Source organism: Salminus brasiliensis, chromosome 7, assembly GCF_030463535.1.
Source record: "Salminus brasiliensis chromosome 7, fSalBra1.hap2, whole genome shotgun sequence".
In the NCBI taxonomy this organism is placed as follows: Eukaryota; Metazoa; Chordata; class Actinopteri; order Characiformes; family Bryconidae; genus Salminus; species Salminus brasiliensis.
Genome location: NC_132884.1, coordinates 38,872,582 through 38,896,715, shown reverse-complemented (window position 1 = coordinate 38,896,715; position 24,134 = coordinate 38,872,582). Strand labels below are relative to the sequence as shown.

General features: G+C 41.5%; 1 protein-coding gene across 1 annotated transcript; it reads left to right on the top strand.

Annotated features, from left to right (window-relative positions):
- Positions 1-5,621: 5,621 nt before the first annotated feature.
- Positions 5,622-22,645, top strand: c7h3orf18 (chromosome 7 C3orf18 homolog). Its single transcript, XM_072684874.1, has 5 exons — positions 5,622-6,002; positions 15,507-15,950; positions 17,810-17,835; positions 17,933-18,059; positions 20,508-22,645. The coding sequence occupies exons 2-5, from the start codon at positions 15,642-15,644 to the stop codon at positions 20,586-20,588; spliced, it is 543 nt and encodes a 180-aa protein (XP_072540975.1). The 5' UTR covers positions 5,622-6,002; positions 15,507-15,641; the 3' UTR covers positions 20,589-22,645.
- The last annotated feature ends 1,489 nt before the right edge of the window (positions 22,646-24,134 follow it).

Below are 24,134 nucleotides of genomic sequence, written 5' to 3'. Positions count from 1 at the left end.
GATAGCTAATCGTACAGCAGATAGCTAATCGTACAGCAGTCAGCTAATCATACAACAGATAGCTAATCGTTCAGCAGATAGCTAATCATATAGCAGATAGCTAATCAATACTGTCGCTACACCATGTTGCCAAATTTGCAACCAGAGTCTGCACAGTAGAGACCAGAGGCGGGGTCAGACTCCCCTACTTATTTGGTAGACCCGCCCCCTTTTCCCAGCCTAAGCATGTGTCAGACCACCTTCACTGAGCTCACAGCGCAGCAGCAGGGCGGATTTCCCCCCTGGATTTTCCCCAGTTTGTCCGGTAAGTGGACACTCCAAGTGCAGCTCATGTTCTCTCCACTACAACTCAGCTCCTCCACATAATGAGCAGAAAGGGCGCCATGCAGGTCCTGCAGACGACCGGCCTCTTCCAGCCAAGGCTGTCAATCACTTCATTCCTAAATGTAACCCGGCCTTCTAACTTTTTAACAGAGTAAGGGTTAAAAACTGGGGATTTCTGGGGGAAAATTAAAAATGGGTCAACATTAGCAGAGGGAGAATTAACTGATGGAATTCAGAGACACTGGAGATGAAAAGACAACTTGGAGGAGGAGATGAGATGGGAAATGCTCTGTATATGTCATTGACACATATAGGGATGGGCGGAGCTGCAGATCGTACTGCAGCAGAGGCGTTAGACCCGTTGTGAATTCACTGTTAAGAGACGCTCTGATGCTCTGTCCATGTTTTCTACAGTCATTCATTTCGCATTATACATATTGTTATTTTCACCTGAAATAATAATAATAATATACATTGGCTACAAGTAGTACAGTATATCTAAACTCAATGAGTTGGTAATAAAATCTGAATTACATTATAATTATAGTAAACATTATACATTATAATACATTATAATTGTTTTCCTCATTCCTTCCAAAGTCTTGGCTTTTTTTGTAGTTTTAATTTTAAGGCATATTATTCAGTAACTGCTATAAATAATTTTATTTACTTAAAAATGTTAACGTTTTTAGCTAAAAAAGTATTCTGTTCAAAATTGTAGCTACTAAATAGGAAGTATATATTTTTACCTAATATAAAGTATTCAGAAACTTCAGGACCGGCAATTACCCAACCCGTACGTAATCTCCCCCCACATCAGCAGCAAAGCGATGTGGGGGGAGAGCGCCATCTATCCACCCTGGAGAGAGCAAGGCCAGTTGTGCTCTCTCAGGGCCTCAGCTGTCAGTGGCTAGCAGCATGACCGGGATTCGAACCAGCGATCCTCTGATCATAGTGACAGCGCCCCCTGTTATCAATTATTTTAGCTACAGTAAAATTAATTACAGATAGCTAATCATACAGCAGATAGCTAATCATACAGCAGTCAGCTAATCATACAGCAGATAGCTAATCATACAACAGATAGTTAATCATACAGCAGTCAGCTAATCATACAGCAGATAGTTAAACATACAGCAGATAGCTAATCATACAGCAGATAGCTAATCATACAGCAGTCAGCTAATCATACAGCAGTCAGCTAATCATACAGCAGTCAGCTAATCGTACAACAGATAGCTAATCATACAGCAGATAGTTAATCATACAACAGATAGCTAATCATACAACAGATAGTTAATCATACAACAGATAGCTAATCATACAGCAGTCAGCTAATCATACAACAGATAGTTAATCATACAACAGATAGCTAATCATACAGCAGTCAGTTAATCATACAACAGATAGCTAATCATACAGCAGTCAGCTAATCATACAGCAGTCAGCTAATCATACAACAGATAGCTAATCATACAACAGATAGCTAATCGTACAGCAGTCAGCTAATCATACAACAGATAGCTAATCGTACAACAGATAGCTAATCATACAACAGATAGCTAATCGTACAGCAGTCAGCTAATCGTACAACAGATAGCTAATCATACAGCAGATAGTTAATCATACAACAGATAGCTAATCATACAACAGATAGTTAATCATACAACAGATAGTTAATCATACAACAGATAGCTAATCATACAGCAGTCAGCTAATCATACAACAGATAGTTAATCATACAACAGATAGCTAATCATACAGCAGTCAGCTAATCATACAACAGATAGCTAATCATACAGCAGATAGTTAATCATACAGCAGATAGCTAATCATACAGCAGATAGCTAATCATACAGCAGTCAGCTAATCATACAGCAGTCAGTTAATCATACAGCAGACAGTTAATCATACAGCAGATAGCTAATCGTACAGCAGACAGCTAATCGTACAGCAGTCAGCTAATCATACAGCAGATAGTTAATCATACAACAGATAGCTAATCGTACTGCAGTCAGCTAATCGTACAACAGATAGCTAATCATACAGCAGATAGTTAATCATACAACAGATAGCTAATCATACAACAGATAGTTAATCATACAACAGATAGCTAATCATACAGCAGTCAGCTAATCATACAACAGATAGTTAATCATACAACAGATAGCTAATCATACAGCAGTCAGTTAATCATACAACAGATAGCTAATCATACAGCAGTCAGCTAATCATACAACAGATAGCTAATCATACAACAGATAGCTAATCGTACAGCAGTCAGCTAATCATACAACAGATAGCTAATCGTACAACAGATAGCTAATCATACAACAGATAGCTAATCGTACAGCAGTCAGCTAATCGTACAACAGATAGCTAATCATACAGCAGATAGTTAATCATACAACAGATAGCTAATCATACAACAGATAGTTAATCATACAACAGATAGCTAATCATACAGCAGTCAGCTAATCATACAACAGATAGTTAATCATACAACAGATAGCTAATCATACAGCAGTCAGCTAATCATACAACAGATAGCTAATCATACAGCAGATAGTTAATCATACAGCAGATAGCTAATCATACAGCAGATAGCTAATCATACAGCAGTCAGTTAATCATACAGCAGACAGTTAATCATACAGCAGATAGCTAATCGTACAGCAGACAGCTAATCATACAGCAGTCAGCTAATCATACAGCAGATAGTTAATCATACAACAGATAGCTAATCGTACAGCAGTCAGCTAATCATACAGCAGATAGTTAATCATACAACAGATAGCTAATCATACAACAGATAGTTAATCATACAACAGATAGCTAATCATACAGCAGTCAGTTAATCATACAACAGATAGCTAATCGTACAGCAGATAGCTAATCGTACAGCAGATAGCTAATCGTACAGCAGTCAGCTAATCATACAACAGATAGCTAATCGTTCAGCAGATAGCTAATCATATAGCAGATAGCTAATCAATACTGTCGCTACACCATGTTGCCAAATTTGCAACCAGAGTCTGCACAGTAGAGACCAGAGGCGGGGTCAGACTCCCCTACTTATTTGGTAGACCCGCCCCCTTCTCCCAGCCTAAGCATGTGTCAGACCACCTTCACTGAGCTCACAGCGCAGCAGCAGGGCGGATTTCCCCCCTGGATTTTCCCCAGTTTGTCCGGTAAGTGGACACTCCAAGTGCAGCTCATGTTCTCTCCACTACAACTCAGCTCCTCCACATAATGAGCAGAAAGGGCGCCATGCAGGTCCTGCAGACGACCGGCCTCTTCCAGCCAAGGCTGTCAATCACTTCATTCCTAAATGTAACCCGGCCTTCTAACTTTTTAACAGAGTAAGGGTTAAAAACTGGGGATTTCTGGGGGAAAATTAAAAATGGGTCAACATTAGCAGAGGGAGAATTAACTGATGGAATTCAGAGACACTGGAGATGAAAAGACAACTTGGAGGAGGAGATGAGATGGGAAATGCTCTGTATATGTCATTGACACATATAGGGATGGGCGGAACTGCAGATCGTACTGCAGCAGAGGCGTTAGACCCGTTGTGAATTCACTGTTAAGAGACGCTCTGATGCTCTGTCCATGTTTTCTACAGTCATTCATTTCGCATTATACATATTGTTATTTTCACCTGAAATAATAATAATAATATACACTGGCTACAAGTAGTACAGTATATCTAAACTCAATGAGTTGGTAATAAAATCTGAATTACATTATAATTATAGTAAACATTATACATTATAATACATTATAATTGTTTTCCTCATTCCTTCCAAAGTCTTGGCTTTTTGTTATTTTAATTTTAAGGCATATTATTCAGTAACTGCTATAAATAATTTTATTTACTTAAAAATTTTAACGTTTTTAGCTAAAACAGTATTCTGTTCAAAATTGTAGCTACTATATAGGAAGTATATATTTTTACCTAATATAAAGTATTCAGAAACTTCAGGACCGGCAATTACCCAACCCGTACGTAATCTCCCCCCACATCAGCAGCAAAGTGATGTGGGGGGAGAGCGCCATCTATCCACCCTGGAGAGAGCAATGCCAGTTGTGCTCTCTCAGGGCCTCAGCTGTCAGTGGCTAGCAGCATGACCGGGATTCGAACCAGCGATCCTCTGATCATAGTGACAGCGCCCCCTGTTATCAATTATTTTAGCTACAGTGAAATTAATTTTTAGCTAATATAAGGTTTTCCATAACACCTATGAAAGTATGCAACTTTTTATTTGAGGATGTGGGATGGATGTTAAAAAGGTAAAGGTGCACGTATTTGTCACTGTACAGCGAAATGTGTCCTCCGCATTTAACCCATCTGTGGTAGTGAACACACACACACACACACACTAGTGAACTAGGGGCAGTAAGGACACACACACCCAGAGCAGTGGGCACCCAGAGTCCAGCACCCGGAGAGCAGAGAGGGTAAAGGGCCTTGCTCAAGGGCCCAAAAATGGCAGCTTGCAAAGCCCGGGTATCGGACCCACAACCCTGTTATCGACAGCCCGGAGCTCTAACCGCTTAGCCACCACTGTCCTGTTGGGTTTTTAGGGTTAAACGGTTAAACACAAAAGTACTATAAAGGGTTCTTTAAGTGATGCCATAGAAGAACCATTTTTGGTTCCATAAGAAACCATGTTTATAAAAGAGATTCAGTTTAAATTGGTAAAGAAGAAACCTATAAAAAGTTCTTTACACATGCATCTTTTTTATAAACATGGTCCTTCTGGAACCAAAATGGTTTGTCATTGGCATCGCTCAAAGAACCCTATCTAGTCTTAAATGCCCAACATGTCAATCCCACATCCTCAATTGAAAAAATGCATACTTTATATTAGCTAAAAATATATACTTTCTATTTTAAAGTAACTAAAATAATTAATAACAGTTACTCAACGCTTTATATTAGCTAAAGAAATATAATAATAATATAAAATATAATAAAAATATATAATAATAACCATAATATAATTAATAATTATTTTATTAATATAATAATATGACCTAATTTATGGAAATGCTGCAAAGAAATAAAAAAATTCTAAAAAAGAATTTAAAAAACGAGTGAACTGAGAAAATGGCATTGTTCAGAATAAGAGCAGGGCAGTAAGGGGTTAATATCCCAGAGGCCGCTACCCGGATGCAATCATGGCATCTGCTGTGCTCGGCCATTAAATCCTATCCTCATCCCTGTTAAGAATGATGGACTCCTGCTTCAGCCAATCATAGCCGGTCACTGTGCTGGGGCCAGCCAATAGCAGCTCTCAGAGGGGGGTGGAACTAGCAGCTCTGGGTCTGTAGCATCCATGTAGCTGTGTCTGCCTGTTGAAGAACAGGACAGGAGGAATAAAGGAATGAGAGGACGAGCAAAGGACGACAAAGCGAGGAGAGAGGTGTGAGATGATTTGGGGGGCTACTGGGGGGAGAAAGCAAGGGAACGGTGGCAGTCGACTGATTCCTCAGGGGAAAAGGCTGTTGTTGGCTCAAATTGACAACAGCTGAGCTCCCCCCACCCCCTGCTAAGGAGAAAAGGAGGAGGAGGAGGAGGGAAAGAGAGAGAATCCCTCTCCTGCTTGGATATCTGTCTCTTTCAGTGCTCAGCGTGGTCAACCCCAGCTCCGGCTTCCATTCTCCATGATAAGGTGAGTGTCTAGGTCTGCAGCTCATGACAATAGATAGATAAGGCAGGCTTGTGCAGTCAACATTCACACTGGAAAGCCCTGACCATTGCTGTGCTGACCGGCTGACGCACATGCAATGACTGATAAGTGTAGGTGTGAGTGCTGTTGGCTGCCTCTGCTGGTCTGGCTATCTTTGGCCTGGGCTGATCTCTGATTGGCTGAGAAGAGAGGCTTAACAGCTGTGACTGGATGGCAGCTTCGCATGTCCTTCATTAAGCGTGTAGGCCATGCTCATGTACTCATACTCATACACAGACAAACAGAACGAGAGAGTGAGAGGAGTCAAGTGATCCCTGGCTTGGTCTTCTCCTAAGGAATGTCACCCTACATGATTATGTAACCAGATAACGACAAGATCACAACACCCAACAAGGATTACTCCAATAAACTCGCAGATATTTTGGTCTGGTGGGTCTGAATGTAATGTTTTCAACCACTATAGACTGTTCAGTCTCGTAGTGATCAAGAAAGCGGCTTGAAATTCTGAAATTTGGACCCAAAACCGTCCAACCGATGAGGTAGAGTAATGTTACACTGACTGTCACAGGGAGAATGACGTCCAGGCCACAGCGCTGCTGAACTCTGCATGCCTAGCCAGAGTCATATGTAACCCATGCAAAATCCTGCAATACTACTCTACTACTCAGACCTCTGTATCTCTTAGCTTGTCCACAAGTGCACATGTACAGCTGTCCACAAGGGGGCTGTCCTAGCTAAATTTGTCTTTACAGCAGTGGTGTAAAAATGAATTACACTCCGCACCTGTAGGGGGAGCACATACATGGGCACAGCTCTGTCTCCTGTCTGTTCAAGAGACGGAGCCACACATTCGGTCCGCAGGGCTCATACTCAGACGTGAATGAGCTGCTCCTGTGCAAACCATGCTGCCAAGGACCAATCGCTAATCTGCTCATTCACGTATCTGAACACCTGAACTACGGCACTCGTGTTTGATAAGATATTGCATATAAAATAATGATGTCAATCCATTAAAAATATCCTGTGATTAATTACAAGTTAAAATGCTGGCTAGCACCTTCTTGAGTTTTTGGGCCGAAGAACAAATAAATGTGCCTAATAAACTGTCGGAATCTGAGAACTTTGGCCTTGAACACGACGGAGCTCAAATGCAGAAGCTTTAATAGAGAAAAAGCTTGAGTGACTTTTGGCTTGAGTCCTTGGGCCGGATTAAGCTAAGAGCTAAGAGAGTAGCAGGTATGAGTTATGAGTTAGTTATTTAATCCATATTTCAGCATAAATAAAGTATAATCTACCCTCTGAGCTCAACAGTTGCAACGCTGTGTTTACATCACTAAATAAAATACGTCACCAGGCTCTGTAAAGAGAGAGACCTACGGGAGAAAGTTGGCCTTAGTGTGTTAACATTGACAGTACTAATATACATGCATCTAGCTCATTAACTCTTAACTCCATTCTGTAACGATATTTATGTTTTAGTATTTGCACATAGTTAAATAACTCCATTTTGTGACTTTGTAATTTCACTGCATTCATCAGAACATACATACATAGTGCTGTTCTTTTAAAATATACACTTTTTTTCATAACTATATGATTCATACCATCTGACACTAGGCAGCATGTAAATACGGATTACTGAAATTACAAAGATGCAAATTATTGCAAAAGAAATTGCACCATCCAGCGACTTTTCAAGCAGGTTTAGTTGTTTTTGTTTTTTTAGCTTAAAGTTGGCAGCACTGCGTTCAGTCAGTAGAGCAGTTCAGAGAGGAGTATTCAGAGAGAGCTCAGTCAAAACCTAGTGAAGGAAGTGTCTTCAGAGGATGTAGGAGAATTATAGACGGTTGTCATTCTGATCAGCAAAATAACTGTATTTAAGCTTTAAAAAACATGTATATCTACAGTAGCGACTTTGTAGTTGAAGGTAAAGCGTTTTAAACTTTTAATGCAGGTGAATGTGAATAAATGACAGTATGAAACTGTATTCTGGGTTTCTGAGCATATAGTTCGGTTTCATTTAGCTTCATTTATAATAAAAATACTGTTGCAATGTAGAGAGCAGATCATTCCAACATATGTAGACAACGTATAAAACACTGGCTATAAGAGTACAGTAGCCCTATAAAGCATCCACTCAGTCAGGCCTCTGTTTAGGTGGTCGTATAGGTTGTATTTATGAAACGACTGTAAGGATAGCGCTTGATATTGTCAGAGAATAGTGAGCTAATTAGCAAGCTAATCAGCTAATTTATTAGTACTAGCTATACGAGGAATACAGCTGTACTGTACTGCACTGCAACACAGGCTGCCTATTTTAGAAGCTTGCCATAAAAAATAAAATCTCTTACCTGCTCAGCAAGAAAACGCCAACTCAGCATCACCTCTGTATCCTTTCAGGTCACCGAGCTCTCGCCTCCTTTCAAAGCCTAGCCAGTGTTGATCCTGGTTTTAGTGAGGACTCTGTCTCACTCTGTCTTTGGCTTGCCAGCTTTCTTCAGTTCTAATTCTGCATTTCTTTGGTTTGACAGTGGGTGAATGAGTAGACGAGAGCAGAAGCTCTCGAAGTAGAACTTGGAGGTATCTCTAAATTTGTAGCCTATTCAAACTAGCTGAGGGTTTTCTTAAGTAAATAGCAAACCACTTTTGTAAGTCGCTCTGGATAAGAGTGTCTGCTAAATGGCTTAAATGTAAATGTAAGTAGCCGTTCTGTTTGTACCAGTGCCTTTAGCAGTGCCGCGGTTGCTCAGGTACCTAGCAAACGGTGCCAGATCCTCTTTCAGAGGCTGTGCGTGTGCTGTAAGTCTGTAAAGACGTGAGACTTGGCCAGAAAATCTACCAGACCACTGTTTTTTACTCTGTCTGACCACTCTGTCTGTTTTTTCACTGAAAAGATTAGACGTTGCAGGGACGATCGTGCCAACACTGATACCATTAATTACAATAATTTGTCCCCTATTCACTCAGGAACTTTACAGCTTTCAATTTAAACAAAAAATCTTAAGGCCTGCCGCTTATACCCCTTAAACCCTTTGAACTATGTATGTAAGCCCATACTTCATTACGGTCTCAATTCATAGGCCCCAAAATAGAACCCTGTGGGATTCCACAAAATCTGGTAGGCTAATTGGTTAGGCAGCACTTTTTTCGCTGTAGGATTAATAACTGAATCATTAACCCAGGGTTAAACAGTGTCTCAGACTTTAGGCAGTGTATTACAATAAGTTTCTGTGATGATTTTCTTGGGGTGCATTAAACTGTGCTTCTGTTTACCGTCACTGAGAACAGTTCTTACCTGGCCAGTTTGTCTAGAACAGCGCATTGTATACCAAACCCACTCGGGGCCCTATCTTCCACCCTGCGCAAGGCGCGCCGCGATGCTCATTGCAATCTTCCACCCCGCCAACAGTCTATTTTCACGCCTTCCACCTGCGTTGTTTAAATAGCAACGGTGCTTGTGACTATATGGGCGTGGTGGTTTTGAGATGAGGGGTGTTCAGGTCCATTTCTGGAGTATTGCTGTGTATCTTGGCGACGGAAAACACAGGAGGAGCTCCACTGACTGAAAACAACCTAGACAGACATTGCTATCTTGGCAGTGAATTGTCAACACAGGCGCGTGCAGCCCAACACCGTGTAGTGAACACCCCGCAGTGGTGTTCCAGTTGGTAGCCATGCAAACGTTTACATCAATAATAACCAGAATAAATTAAAATATCATTACTCCAGAGGCGAGGAGCTCCACCGCTTCAGCACGCCTTCCCAGACCGTGCACCATGCGCCACTGAAATATCAGTCCGCCAAAGCCAGACCGCATCTGGCTCTTAAAGGGAACAGCGAGTGACACGCCAAAACACACCTATGATTAATTAAGAGATTTAGCTCATGACTTTTGCGTGTTTCGAGCTGCACAAGGCGAACTTTTCTTGTCGTTATGATAGCAAAGACACACTGACACGCCCTAAATCAAGCTGTGCCGCGCACGGTTGACGGTTCGCTTAAAGATCACTGAAATAGGGCCCTATGAATTCACTGTGCAGAAGAGCCCCTTTAGTGGAGTTTAGCAGATTGGGGTTTAAAGAGTTAACAGTAAAAAAAGCTGTGAGTGTGAAAAAGAGTGTGAAACTCTTACCCAGCCATTCTGCTGGCAGTTACCCTCCACACACACACACACACACACAGAAAGAGAGTAAGAAAGAGATAAGAGAGAGGAAAAAGTGTGTGTGAGACAGAAACAGGCACAAAGGCTGGCTGCAAGTCTTGCGAAATGCTTCTTCCCTTCGTGGGTTTGTTTCTAAGTAAATTCACACACTCACACCCACATCCTGCCACAACACCTACTGCTGCCCAGCTGCCTCAGGGAGGGGGCACAAGGTAACATTAACGGCACAGAGAGGTGAACACGTACACACACATAGCCGTACACATCTGTGTCGGTTCAACTGAGATACACTACCTGTCCAAAAGTTTGTGGACACCCCTTTTAATGAGTGCTACTTTAATTCAGCAACTGCTTAAGTTGCACCCATTGTTGACACAGATGTGCAAATGCACACATACATAGCTCATCTAGACCGCGTAGAGAAGTACTGCCAATAGAATAGGACTCTCTGGAGCATATAAACATCATGAACCTATTGGCACCATGCTGCCAAATGCCAGGCGTGGGCTAGAGGGGTTCTCTGGAATGATGGTGGTGCTCTATCCTGTACTTTTGGGATGAGTAGGGGTGTTGGGGATGAGGTGGGGTGGAGTTCCCAATGCTCTCGTCACTGAATGCAATCAAATCCTCACAGCAATGCTCTTCCGCCTTCTTCTGCCGCACAGTAAAGACAGTTACTCCAACAAAGGCTGGATAAAGTCTTAGGTAAACACTCATGTGTCCCAATACTTTTGTCCGTATATTGTACATCCTTCAGTTTAAGATGAACAATAGTTTGACACCAACATTTGACCTCTACTTGTCTGCGAAGGCTTTTCTACACTGGATGATGGAACATTGTGTGAGGATCTGATTGTAGTCAACCACAAAAGCATTCGGGAAGCCAGGTCCTGATGTTGGATTATAAGGTTTTGGAGGAAGCTCCATCGCTCCAGAGAATGCAGCTCCGCTAGAGCTTCACTCTACTGCTCGGGCAAAAGCTTGGCAGCATTTAGCACAGTGATTTAGGCTCCGTAGCATCCTGTTCTAATGGAGGTGCTTTTCTGCGGAGATTATACCAGCTGTGTGTGCACTAAAGTAGCTGAACTCAGCAGCAATGCTAGAGGTTTTTTTTTATCAACCTAGAGACACTGCCAAACAATATCCAGACAGCAGTTATCTTGTGGTCAGAAACTAACCACTGATGAAGAACTAGGAGATGACTAATAAACTGTGGGTCAGCAGTTATGATCTCTAACTTCTACATTTACAAAGCAGACCACTTTTAGCTGTCTGGTGCAACACAGCATCCATTAATGTAAAACTTCCATATCAGTGGCTAAGGTTCGGAGCACTGTAATAGGAAGGAGGTGGACCAACAAGGTGGGTAGGTTCCTAATAAAGTGCCCAGCAAGAGGTACTTTTATTACTTGTATGTTCTAAGACAAATTCTAAGCCTAAACCATAACCAAGGACATAAAGACATTTCATTCTATGTAGACTATGTGGACAAAAGTATTGGGACACTTGCTCTTTCATTGTTTCTTTCGAAATCAAAGGCATTAAAAAGAGCTGATCCTGCTTTTGTTGGAGTAACTGTCTCTACTGTCCGGGGAAGGAGGCTTTCTATTAGATTTTGGAGGAGGAACATTGCTTTGAGGATTTGATTGCATTTAGCAGCAAGTGTGTCAGCGAGGTCAGGATGTTGGATGATGATCACCATCCACCTCATCATCCCCAACTCCTCAACTCATCCCAAAAGTACTGGATGGAGCTCCACCATCCATCATTCCAGAGAACACAGTTCTTCCACTGCTCCACAGCAGCTTAATGCTAGACAACTAGCTGTGTTATTGCAGATTTCTATGACCAGAGAATAGCCCAACCAGCTTGTACAGAAGTGCATGTAGATACTGAGTATCTACATGCACTTCAGTAAGGCACTGTGTTGAGGTATTACATCCCTACATATACAAACTATGGTGTATTCCACTGATCTTCTGCACAAAGTGTAAACCATGAAATGAGAATACACCATATTCCCTCCCAATTAACTTTTTTTTTTTTTTTTGCAATAACTTTTTGAAATTCCCTAAAAAAGACTGTTACCACAGATATTCTGGCTCATTGATAAAAATGATGTTTTTATTTCAAATTTCTCCAAATTCTGGTAATTTTATTCTCATTTCTCCCATCAGAGCCGTCTAAAAGATCCTATTTCTGCACCATATTGATCTCTTTATTTTTGCTGCCTTTTCTGGAGCTCTCTCAGTCAGACCTAAAAGGTCTCCTTTCCACTTATTCGGTGGTTCAATGACTTTTATCAATAATTTATAAATAGTTCTGATCAGAGGAGAACGGATGGGTCCCCCTTGTGAATCTCGGTTCCTGCCATGGTTTCTTCCTCCAGCTCTGATTGAGCTTTTCTTTGCCACTGTCGCTGTTATGGTGTGTTAAGCTTGGAGGTGGAGGTGGACGTGATCGCAGGTATTTATTAAACAAAACCAAAACAAAGCAAATAGATGACAAAAGGAACACAGACTGGGAAAATAATCTAAGTACTAAAACTTACCTAAGGACACGCTAACAACCCACAAACTGCCATGCAAACATGTTAACCTGCACAAGACCAGACAAAGGAAGGCTGAAACAAAGGCCTACTTATACACAGACTAACAAGGGACACAGGAGAAACACCTGGGACTAACAAGGGGGCGTGGCTACAGAGAAGGCACAGGTGGGGACACTAATGAACAGGCGGGGCACAAACAGAGGCAGACATGACAGAACAGGGGCAGACAGGGGTTTATGCTTTATGTGCTGTTGACCTTTGGTCTGAATTCTGGATTTCTGTAAATCTGGTTTGAGACAGATCAGTTTTAATAACAGCTGTACAAACACATCTGGTTGAATTTGACTAAATGAATGAATGCACTCAGTTTATACATTTTTGGACTAAATTTGGAAAACTGGGTTATTCTATTTTTCCAATTTTCCAGTTTTTAATTTCTGCTCCTCACAATCTGGATTTCAGGAAACATGAGAAAAATAAATCTACGATTTTCAGATTTTTCCGTTTCTGCATCTTGTAATGAAAGTGGTAGGACTGTACCGCTAGACTGGGGGAGAACATGACTCCAGTCTGTGATTGGTCAGTGAGACTGTCTGTCACTTTTGGGGGGCGGTGGCAGGGGTTAGAGGTCCTCACTAGTGCCTAGAAATAAATGTTGCTTTCATTTTTCTTGAAATTCAGATATATAAAATTACTATAAAAAACTATAAAATTGGTAAAACAAATACTAACCCATTTCTTTTATATGATATCAAATGGAAAAAAAGGAAATATGAAATTCTACACCCAATTTTTTTTTTCAAATTTTGCCTCAAACTGTCAGAAAATTGGTGAGTGTTACACTGACTCACTTCTAATCGTGGTGCACAATTTTTCATTAACTGTCAAGTGTGGGAGTGTTTTTTTTTGTTAGTTGTGTTTAATATTATAAAAAAATAATAATTAAACATTTTTGTTATTGTTGTTCAGAGGAACGTAATGATCATCTGTCACATGACCCCAATGTAAATTTACATGTAAATTTAAAATGTAAAGATTTTAAATTGAACAACATTTTGTCTGCGATCAATAGATATTACAGACATTTTCCGTTTCCATAGCAACATCAGCAAACATTTTGAAGATTTCAAATATTTGTTGGTAAAAAATAAATGTAAAATCCTGTGGGTGGAAACGTAGCCTGTGATGCATGTGTTTCTTCCAAACTTCAGATTACATCTCAACCAGCATCATCTTCATGGCTTTGCCAAGATTCATGCTTCTGCAGCATCGCAAAATTCATGCAGTGCTTTGAAGAGAGAGATACACAGAAAGAGAGAGAGAGAAAGAGAGAGAGAGAGAGATGGAGGGAGAGAGAGAGAGAGAGGTAGAGAGGGGGAGAGAGAGAGGGAGAGCGAGAGAGAGAGAGAGGTAGAGAGGGGGAGAGAGAGAGGGAGAGCGAGAGAGAGAGAGAGAGAGAGAGAGAGAGAGATGGAGGGAGAGAGAGAGAGAGGAAGAGAGAGAGAGAGAGAGAGAGAGGGAGAGAGAGGTAGAGAGGGGGAGAGAGAGAGGGAGAGCGAGAGAGAGAGAGAGAGAGCGAGCGAGCACATGGAGGAATTCAGCAGAAGATGTGAATGAAAAGCAGGAGACAGGCTGCGGTTAGAGAGACTCTGACTTTCATTCACACCAAGCCCCGGCTTCTGCCTCCAGCATCTTCACTTCTCTATTTTAAGCCTCAAACCTCTTTCCTTCCCCAGCATCCAACCCCCGCGCTCACAAACATACACACACACACACACACACACACACATACATATACACACACCCCCACACACATCCTAACGGCTGTGATGTGGAAGGAAGCTCAGGGCCTGTCTGCCCTATCACACGAAACATCCATGTCCACAGAGTTTCTTTAGTCATGTCCACACCAGCAAAGCACACACACAAACACACACACACACACACACACACACACACACACACACCATAATTCACACGAAAATTGACTATTTAGTCTATTTAGACTATTTATTGTTACTGTGAGGTCTGTTGATTGTTATACTGTACATGTCCTGCCTTTGAGAAGAAACCTTTAGGCTTCTTGGAGTCCTAGAAGACTCAGCTGAGGCTGAGGCATGGCTAACAACAAATAAAAGTAAACGGGGAGAAGTTAAACAGAATCCGGTCAAAGTAGAACCAGATACTATCCGGATACAAAATGCATGTTAACTCCAGGTGTAAACAGAATCTGGTCAAATTAAATCCAGATACTATCCGGATACAAAATGCATGTTAACTCCAGGTGTAAACAGAATCTGGTCAAATTAAATCCAGATACTATCCGGATACAAAATGCATGTTAACTCCAGGTGTAAACAGAATCAGGTCAAAGTAGAACCAGATACTATCCGGATACAAAATGCATGTTAACTCCAGGTGTAAACAGAATCTGGTCAAAGTAAAACCAGATACTATCCGGATACAAAATGCATGTTAACTCCAGGTGTAAACAGAATCCGGTCAAAGGAAATCCAGATACTATCCGGATACAAACCGGGTGCGTTTACACCACATTTCTTTGCTTGGCTTTTTCTGGATATCATCCTGATGCTAAAGATGGATGAAGTCACCCGTAAACAGGGTCTCAGGGTTTTCAGATCACTACTATAGACTATAGCAACTATATCAAGACTCCCAAAGCTACATTCATCCCATCATTCAAGTGTAATGTTCCAAAATGTTAAATGTAATGTGCATGACATTCTTACATTCTTACACACTTTTTCTCCAGGGTTTGATGAAAGCCTTGCTCTTCAGGCAAGCCTGTTACCCCTGACAGAGCTCATGGCTGAGGAGTGATCCAAAGAGGGCGGATTTCTACTGTGAAAAATCCCTTTCCACTGCAACGTCGACCCAATCCAGAGCCATGTCTCTAACTACACTCAAACCTGATTTCTTCAGCCCAGCCTCAGTCCCTGCTTCTGTCCCGTTCCCCAGCCACCTGACCACTCTGCCAGCCACCACCTCCAGCCCCCTCATCATCAGCACGGTGGAGAGCAGGACAGAGCAGGCCAATGTCACGTCCAGAACCACCTTCCATCCAGCCACGGTGACGGCCAACGAGACCAGCTTCAACTCCACACAGCTGCCCATGGCGTCAGTGGAGGGCGCTGGGATGAGCATGGTCCTTCTGCCCTTTGGCATCATCACAGTCATTGGGTTGGCCGTTGTTGTGGTGAGCATGCAGTGTGTACGGATGGAGGAGATCATGAGGCTACACTATAAAAATGTAGATCTTGTCAGGTAGTCATTAGATCAGTAGATTGCTGTCCTGCAAAAACCTCATTTTTCAAGTTTTGACATAATTTAAATCTGACCATTGTTCTTTACATTGTGTCAAAATGTCAGAATGAATGAACCAATAGGAATGCTCCAAAATGACTGGGAATAAAATCTTTACATTGACTTCCATTGTTTAATGTTTAACAAGTTAAGAAGATTTTTTCCTTCCCCTGTAAAGTTGTCTTTTGGAGACACAAGGCTTTTGTTTGACAGCAAGGATATCTAATAGTGTTTACCACTAATGTTCGTACTTCAGATATTTAATGATCATTTAATCCATTATATCCAGTGACATTGTCTTATTGTATGAAAACAGGCAAATACACCAACATTATGTTTGGAATGAAGCAAAATCATCAGCAAAAATGATAAATGCAATAATCTAATAATATTCCTACATCAATCTCAGAATGAAAAATATTAGATATTCTGTACTGACCAGATTTAAGGTCCTTTCATTTCTTGGTATATAATCTTTCAGTGAAGACCAACAAAAGTATCTGTTATTAAGTTATCAAGATATTTTCTTCCTTAAAATCAACCTGAAATTATTTTATTTTATTTTATTCACCATCTCTGATTTATCTTCTATTAAACTTGAATGCCTTTTGCCACCACTGATTTTTGATATCGTCACCATGCACCAACAGGTTAGGCAAAATAATATTATCTACAATATCACAATTAATTTCCCTGCATTTCACCTCCATGCATTCTCATTTGGAAGTGGGTTTTGGTGTCCAAAAGAGGCCATTAACCAACCAACCAATCAACCAATCAATCAACCAATCAACAGTAAACCATGCTTACTGCTGTCAAAGCATACTTATATCATAAGTCTCTGTATTATTGATTCATTATTGTGCTTTACAGCAAAAGTTTGGCAAAAAAACGCACACCCCCTGCCCCACCATCTCAGCTCAGCGGTTAGAGCACCGGGCTATTGATAACAAGATTGTGGGTTCAATTCCCGGGCTCGGCAAGCTGCCACTGTGGGGCCCTTGAGCAAGGCCCTTTACCCTCTCTGCTCCCCAGGCACTGGAGTTGGCTGCCCACCGCACTCACTGTACTCACTGCCCTAGTTCACTAGTGTGTGTGTGTTTACGACCACAGATGGGTTAAATGCAGAGGACACATTTCGCTGTACATAGTACACTGACAAATACGTGCACCTTTACCTTTTTACCTTCAATACGAGCACAGCCAGCTAACACCCCTTTTTCGAACCGCCACCGATGCAACATCACGGGGCAACCAACATGCCTGGAGGGAAGCGCCCTATACCTGGGTTCAAAGCAGCGGCCAGCAGCACACTGGAGTGATGTGGGGAGAGAGCTCCCTCTACCCAGTTGTGCTCTTTTGGGGCCTCGGCTGCTGATGGCTGCTATCGATCGAACCAGCGATCCTCTGGCCATAGTGACTGCACCTTTGGGGGCTCCACGATGTTTTGATGTGACCTATAATCGACATTATCTGGCTCCTAAACTGACGCACATATGCTACATATGACCCCCTAGTCTAGAGGTGAACAGTCACACAGTAACTGCCTAGGTTTCGATAGGTTCGATAGGTTGGATTACCACATCTGCATCACACATGACCAAACAGCTCGGATTTGGGCCACTTTTACCCGCTGTGTGAACGTAGTCTTAGTTACTCGCGACCAAAAGTTATTACTAGTTCCTGTAGTTCCTCACCCAAGATATCCGGAGCATACAGTGTATTCTTCTGAACCCTTATTTCTGTCCTCAGCTGCTGTACATAAGGAAAAAGAAGAGGTGAGAAACGTGCTCTCTCCTGTATTTCACCAGTATTTCCAATTCTTTGCATGCTCTGAGAGGGACATCATGATGAGGGTGAGCTTTGTCTGTGCAGGCTGGAGAAGCTGAGGCACCAGCTCATGCCCATGTATAACTTTGATCCGGCTGAGGAGCAGGACGACCTGGAGCAGGAACTCTTAGACCACGGCCGAGACGGCAGCCCGGCCGGGCCGAACTCTAAAGTAAGTAGAGCAGTTTGACTTTCTGAGGACTGTCATTGATCATTTATTTACTGTCAGAACAAAACCTTGTTTCTCCAAAAGGATGGAAAAGACTATTACTGCTTCTGTTTTACTAAATACTTTGATTTGAATGTATTGCTGTAGCATCTCAGCGGATCTACTCAGCAGCCGGCGTTTCCTCAAGTTATATAAAAACGGTGAAAAAACTAAAAGCCGTCTGAGCGTCTCCCTCCACCGGATTAGCGGACGTAGATTAGCTAACGTACCTGAATGTTAGTGTTGTGGTGTTCTCCACCAAGCTAAGCTAGTCAGCTGTCCAATCAATTTTACATTAGCCACAGTCACGTAATTGGAGAAAGCACATTCCAGCCCTCGTCCTCCCAGCACTGGTAGCAGGGCGTGATTAGACCCAATTTAGTCAAGTCAGATTTATTTGTATAGCTTGTCGTCGTCACAAAGCAGCTTTAGATAATTAGTAATTAGTAAAAGACAGAAACAAAAAAAGAAGACATGAAGGATCAGAGACCCCCATGAGCCCCAATGACGACAGTGGCAAGGAGAAACTCCCTCAGAGCTGGAGGAAGAAACCTTGGGAGGAACCAAGACTCACGAGGGGGACCCGACCAGTCCTCCTCTGATCAGAACTATTTATAAATTATTGATAAAAATGACCAAACCAGATACAGCAGATAGTTAATAATGGTGATTTTAATAGTGGCAGATAGTTAAGAGTCCATTTAGGTTTGAACATGGTCATTAGGCAGGTAGCAGTGGTAGGAGGGTGTGCCTGATGGTCGGACTAGTAGGTAGCAGCTGGTCTGACGCAGGTAGAGGGGACCTCAGCAGTATTAGCTATACTAATAAATTTGAGGTGGACGTAATCGCAGGTATTTTATCAAACCAAACCAAAAAAAGAGCAAAAAAACAAGGAAAATAACACAAAACAAATAGACTACAAATGGAACACAGACAGGGACAATCCAGATGCTAAAACTAACAAACAGAAACAGAAATAAGCACTAAGACTAACAAAGAAAACAAACAATGAAACTCAGCTCAAGAAACAAGCACAACCAGCCGTGCCATCAAACCGTAAACTGCCATAAAACCATGTGCTTGTGCACAAGACCAGACAAGGGAAGGTTGAAACAAATGGGTACTTGTACCAAGAGACAACGAGGAACACCTGGGATTAACAGGGGGGCGTGGCTACAGAGCAGACACAGGTGGGAACACTAAAGAATAGGAGGGGCTTGACCTGACAAGACACAAACAGAGCCTGGGATCACATGGCAACACAAAACAGTGGCAGACATGACAGAACAGGGGCAGACATGACAACTACATTTCCCAGAATGCCCCAGCATCCTTCCAAACGTTTCAGTAGCTACCGCTTTCGAGTGAAATAACAGACATTCACATTAAACTAGCAAAAGTAGCAGGTACGTTAGCATAGGCTGTAGTTATGGTAGCTGTAACAGGGACACTGATAACTAATGAGTTCTGGCTATAGTTTACATGTAGTTTTATGCCACAAAGGAAATAATTTCATGCATGTGTATGACAGTAATATTAATAATGTAATACTAATAACAAAAACAATAATAACAATTATTATTATTATTATGAATATAATAATTAGAGTATATAAGTATTATTAGTATTATTAAATTAATAATTAATAACTAGTAATATTATTGGACAAGCAGTGGGGTACAGCTGTGACCCTCTTAATTCTGTGTGTGCCCCAGTATGGAAATGGGAAAATCAGGCAAATTCCCCCAGAAATCTGGACTTACAAAGGTTTTTAACTTCATTTTTTATTTAACAGTTAATAACTGTTTATTAGTTTTTACAGTAACATATACAGACATACCATATATATGCATACATACTGCATACCAGCTGGAAATTGTTGTTGTCTTTGCAGAGTTATGAAGTTTTGATCTGACAGAACCTCTACACTTTATTATAAAAAGATATTTGCATATTTAAACAAACATTTTATATTTCAAAAGCAAAAAAAAAAACATTTTTAAAATCTTAATTTGTCATTTTTGTTTCTTTTAAGTTTTGACACAAGGCCATATGGTTTGTTGCTTGTGGTAAAGTATCTGTCATTGTTCTTGTGTGTTTCTTATCCTTCTTGTATTCCTGTGTTTACATCTAACACAACTGGAACAAACCCAACATGACAGTCGACAGTCGTATCACACCCTAATTTCCCTTTTGTCAATTAATATGTCATCTTAATTTACTAATGAATAAATGAATTAATTACGTAAGTCCATTTCGTTCCTCCATCTCATTCTGACACTCATCCTTGTCACACATTCAATAGAAAATCACAGACCCTATCATTTACTGCCCCGTGTTCTACAGTAAACGCCCTCAGGTTGTAAGCCCTCACGCCCTAAAGCTCTCTCTCTCGCACTTTCTCTCTCTCAGACTCTGACGACGAGTCAGGGCACCACGCAAAGGCCCAGTCGACTGGTCTTCACGGATGTGGCCGATGCTATAAATGCATGACAGCGCTCAAAGGGACAAAGGAAACTTGGGAATCATGTCCAGGAGACTGGACATCATGGAGACTGGAGACAAAGGAAATTTGCCAACGTCAAGACTCACATTGTGGTACAGACTGGGACAAAGCATTGCTATGCATTAAATCTGTAGACTCAAAGAATAAGGGATAAGGCTTCCTGTCAGAATGTGTCTTGGAGACTGGGACGATTGGGCTGCGTTCACTTCAGAAAGGGGGAACGTCTGGAAGTCAGCACAAAGCCTTTCTGATGCTGGTTTAGTCACTATATGTACAGACAAACACACCATTTGTTCCAAGTCATCATGTTCGTTCATGGGTTCCTAACTGCATGCATCTTTAGATACGTCATGTTCTTTGTGAGAAGTGATTGGTTGGTGTTGGAAGACTAGCTGCATTTGTGATTCTCCACCCTGTCTCTTTTTCTTTTGGCGTTGTGTAGATTACTTATTCATAGACGAGGAATGCTTGGGTTTTCTGATCCTTAACCCCTAAGTGGGAACTTGCAGGTTGTCTTTTCATCAAGGGAACTTGGCCTTGGCTTTTTTTTTTTAAGAGAATGAGAGTACAAAACAAGATGCTGTGGATTTGGGGTGATGTACATCTACCACCACCACCACCACCACTTCCACCACTCAAACCACAGCCTGATGAAGTCTTGAAGTGTCATTGGGCCTTATTCATCAACCGTTCTTAAGAAGAAATTTACTTTGAAAACCCAAACCTTTACTGACCTTTACCGGTGTTTTCTAATGTGGGATTTGTTTAGTTTAGGAGAACAATGGGATCCACCATTATAATAATACTGTTATTGCTTTTTACTATTTATTTTGTGTATATAGTGGTAATTGCTAGTGTCTTGCTATCCCTTTTCTGCTATGACACTGAGAATTTCCTCACTGTGGGACTAATAAAGATTATCTTATCTTATCTTAAGAGCAGAGCTGTGGACAGTTCAGTAAAATACATCACCAATCTGACCTAGAAGCTTCTGTTAGGACTTTTCTCAAGAGCTAATAAAAAAAAAAGTCTTAGGAACATGTTGGTGAATGGGGCCCTTTGCTAGTAATGCTGACAATGTCTTTAAGTCTTTCACTCCGACTCAAAAAATGCAAGGACACTTTTTTAAGGGACTGTTTTTTATTTTTTTAAATATCTACATTTGCATCCAATCACTTCAAGAACCCTTTAAGGAATGCAGTATGTGTATGGTTTTTATTTATGTCATTTTTGTCACCTCGTGATCTTTTTTTTTATGGACGACCTCTAGAAGTGAGGATGAGAATGATGACGATGAGAGGCAAAGCAAGCCAGGCGGTTTCAACTCACAGAAAACTTCACTCTCTGAGATCTGAGGAGCTCAAACAGCTTCTGCATTCACGGCGAAACTGTGTCAGCGCTAGTCGTCAGAGTAGTCTAGCAAGAATTTCACTGAACTTCAAAAGCCGGCTCATGTACAACAACAAAAAACTACAACACGGCGAACAGGCGCTGGTGTTGTGTGGGAAGATAGTACTTCCATGACTGTTTATCTAACAATGCCATGGCACCAAACTACCATTACAACCCTTACGGAGCAGATCTTCTGCTCAAAGGAAACGATTGGGAATGCTCTGGGCGAGAGAGGTCAGCGGGAATGTCCGAAGACCTTGGAGGACTATGGGATGTGGAAATGGAGAGCGTGAATAGGGAATTATGAGGCATTCTCTGTGTGTTTCTAATAGATCCTCCTCCACAGTGTGCTTCCGTCTCCTACTATTCCAAAGCGTGTGCACTGTGATCGCTTGCTTCCCTGCACAATCAGTGATGTGCAAAAAGGTACGCCGGTACCGACAGTTTTGGGACTGCACTGAGAAAATGGTTGGATCTAAATGAATCCATGGCTTGGAATTTGTAATGAAGGAGAGAGAAAGTGAGTTTACTTGTGTGTGAGTATGAGTGTGAACATTGTAGCCCCTTCCACCACTTTCCAGACCAGCAAAAGAAGAATTAGACATTTTTCCAAATGTGTGGAAAATAATAAAAGCGAAATATGTGGACTGTTTATGGGCTTTTCCTGTTGAATTTCAGTCTCCAAAAAGTAAATCTAAAGTCAGGCCAATGTTAACAGATGCACTAACTGATTGCAGGGTGTTTTTTTTAGTTTAGCGTAGTTTAGTCAAAAGTAACTCATTTTTTTACCTCTACATCTCAGTTCGGTCCACATTCCCTACTATATTGAGCCTCAAAAACATACTGTGTAAGATGGTTAGTCTGTGGCTCCTCCCCTAAGTCTGTTTACTGTTTATTCCCATTTACAGGTTAGAACCCCCCCCCCCCCCCCACCGCAATCACATGACATCCCAGACCATAAGAACTCATGCTCTCCTCATACTTGATGATGATCAGCAGTTAGACCGTAGGGCCGGTCAAGAGCTGTAAAATTACACTACATCCAAACACAGTTTTGAATAAATTTACCTTTCCCTACTTTCTCATACAGAAATGTACATGGCTTCACAGCTCTAGAGTGGAGCGACTGTCTAACCGCATGTTTGTCAACAGACTTGTGGAGAAGAGCCCTCCATGGTCAGGAGTCTGATAATAGGAAAGCCGTACTAACTTGCAGATGGGAATAAACAGTAAACAGATCGAGGGGGGTGGAGCCACAGACTAAACATCTCACACCATATTTAATCAGTTTCAGATGCGGCTCGATTGCTAATGTTTTTGAGGCTCAACTCAATAGTTGTGTCCCAGTTCAGGGTCTGCATCCTTCAAAGGCCTTTAAAGGCTCTGTAGACCAAAATTAGACGCTCTGTACAATGGTGGATCTCGTTTCCACCACAGCACCGTAGTTTCTACTCTTTCCGAGCAATATTGACGCCTCACCGGCATGCAATGAAACTTGGGATATGTTGGCTGGAGTGTGATCTACCTGTTGGATGCTTCATTGCCATGAAAAAGAAGGATGTATATCTTGGCTGTATAGGAAGAAACCTTCGAAATGGGACAAATGCAGCCTCTAAATATGAACTGTTGACCAAACAGAGATGCAAAAGTAAAAATAAAAGTTAAATAAAAGTTAGTGTTAACTCAAAAAACCCTGTTTCTGCACTTTTCCATTTTTAAAAACGAAGAACTGACCAACACAGAGCTTGTTGTTAAGGGCCTTTATTCATGACATTGTTCAAATGAAGCACAAAACTGAGGCACATAAACATCATCATCACTTGATCACAACAGTTATGAATAGGATTAACCCTCCTGCTGAAGCTTTACCTGAGCTGTGTTCATGAGGCAGAACGTTCGGACTACTTTCGGACAGTGTAAAATATCCACAGATGCTTCATCGTTATTCAACAATGTAAACATGTCTTATGTTCTCCAGAGATTGTGATGAATTACGCAACGGTCAACTGACGTAGGATGATTGAAGGCACAGAGAAAAGTGGGCAGACCATATAAAGAGCATTACTACAAATGAGCAGGACTTTTAAGAAGAATCCTCATTACTAGAAAAGCAGAGCAAAAACAGCAAAGAAGCACAGTAA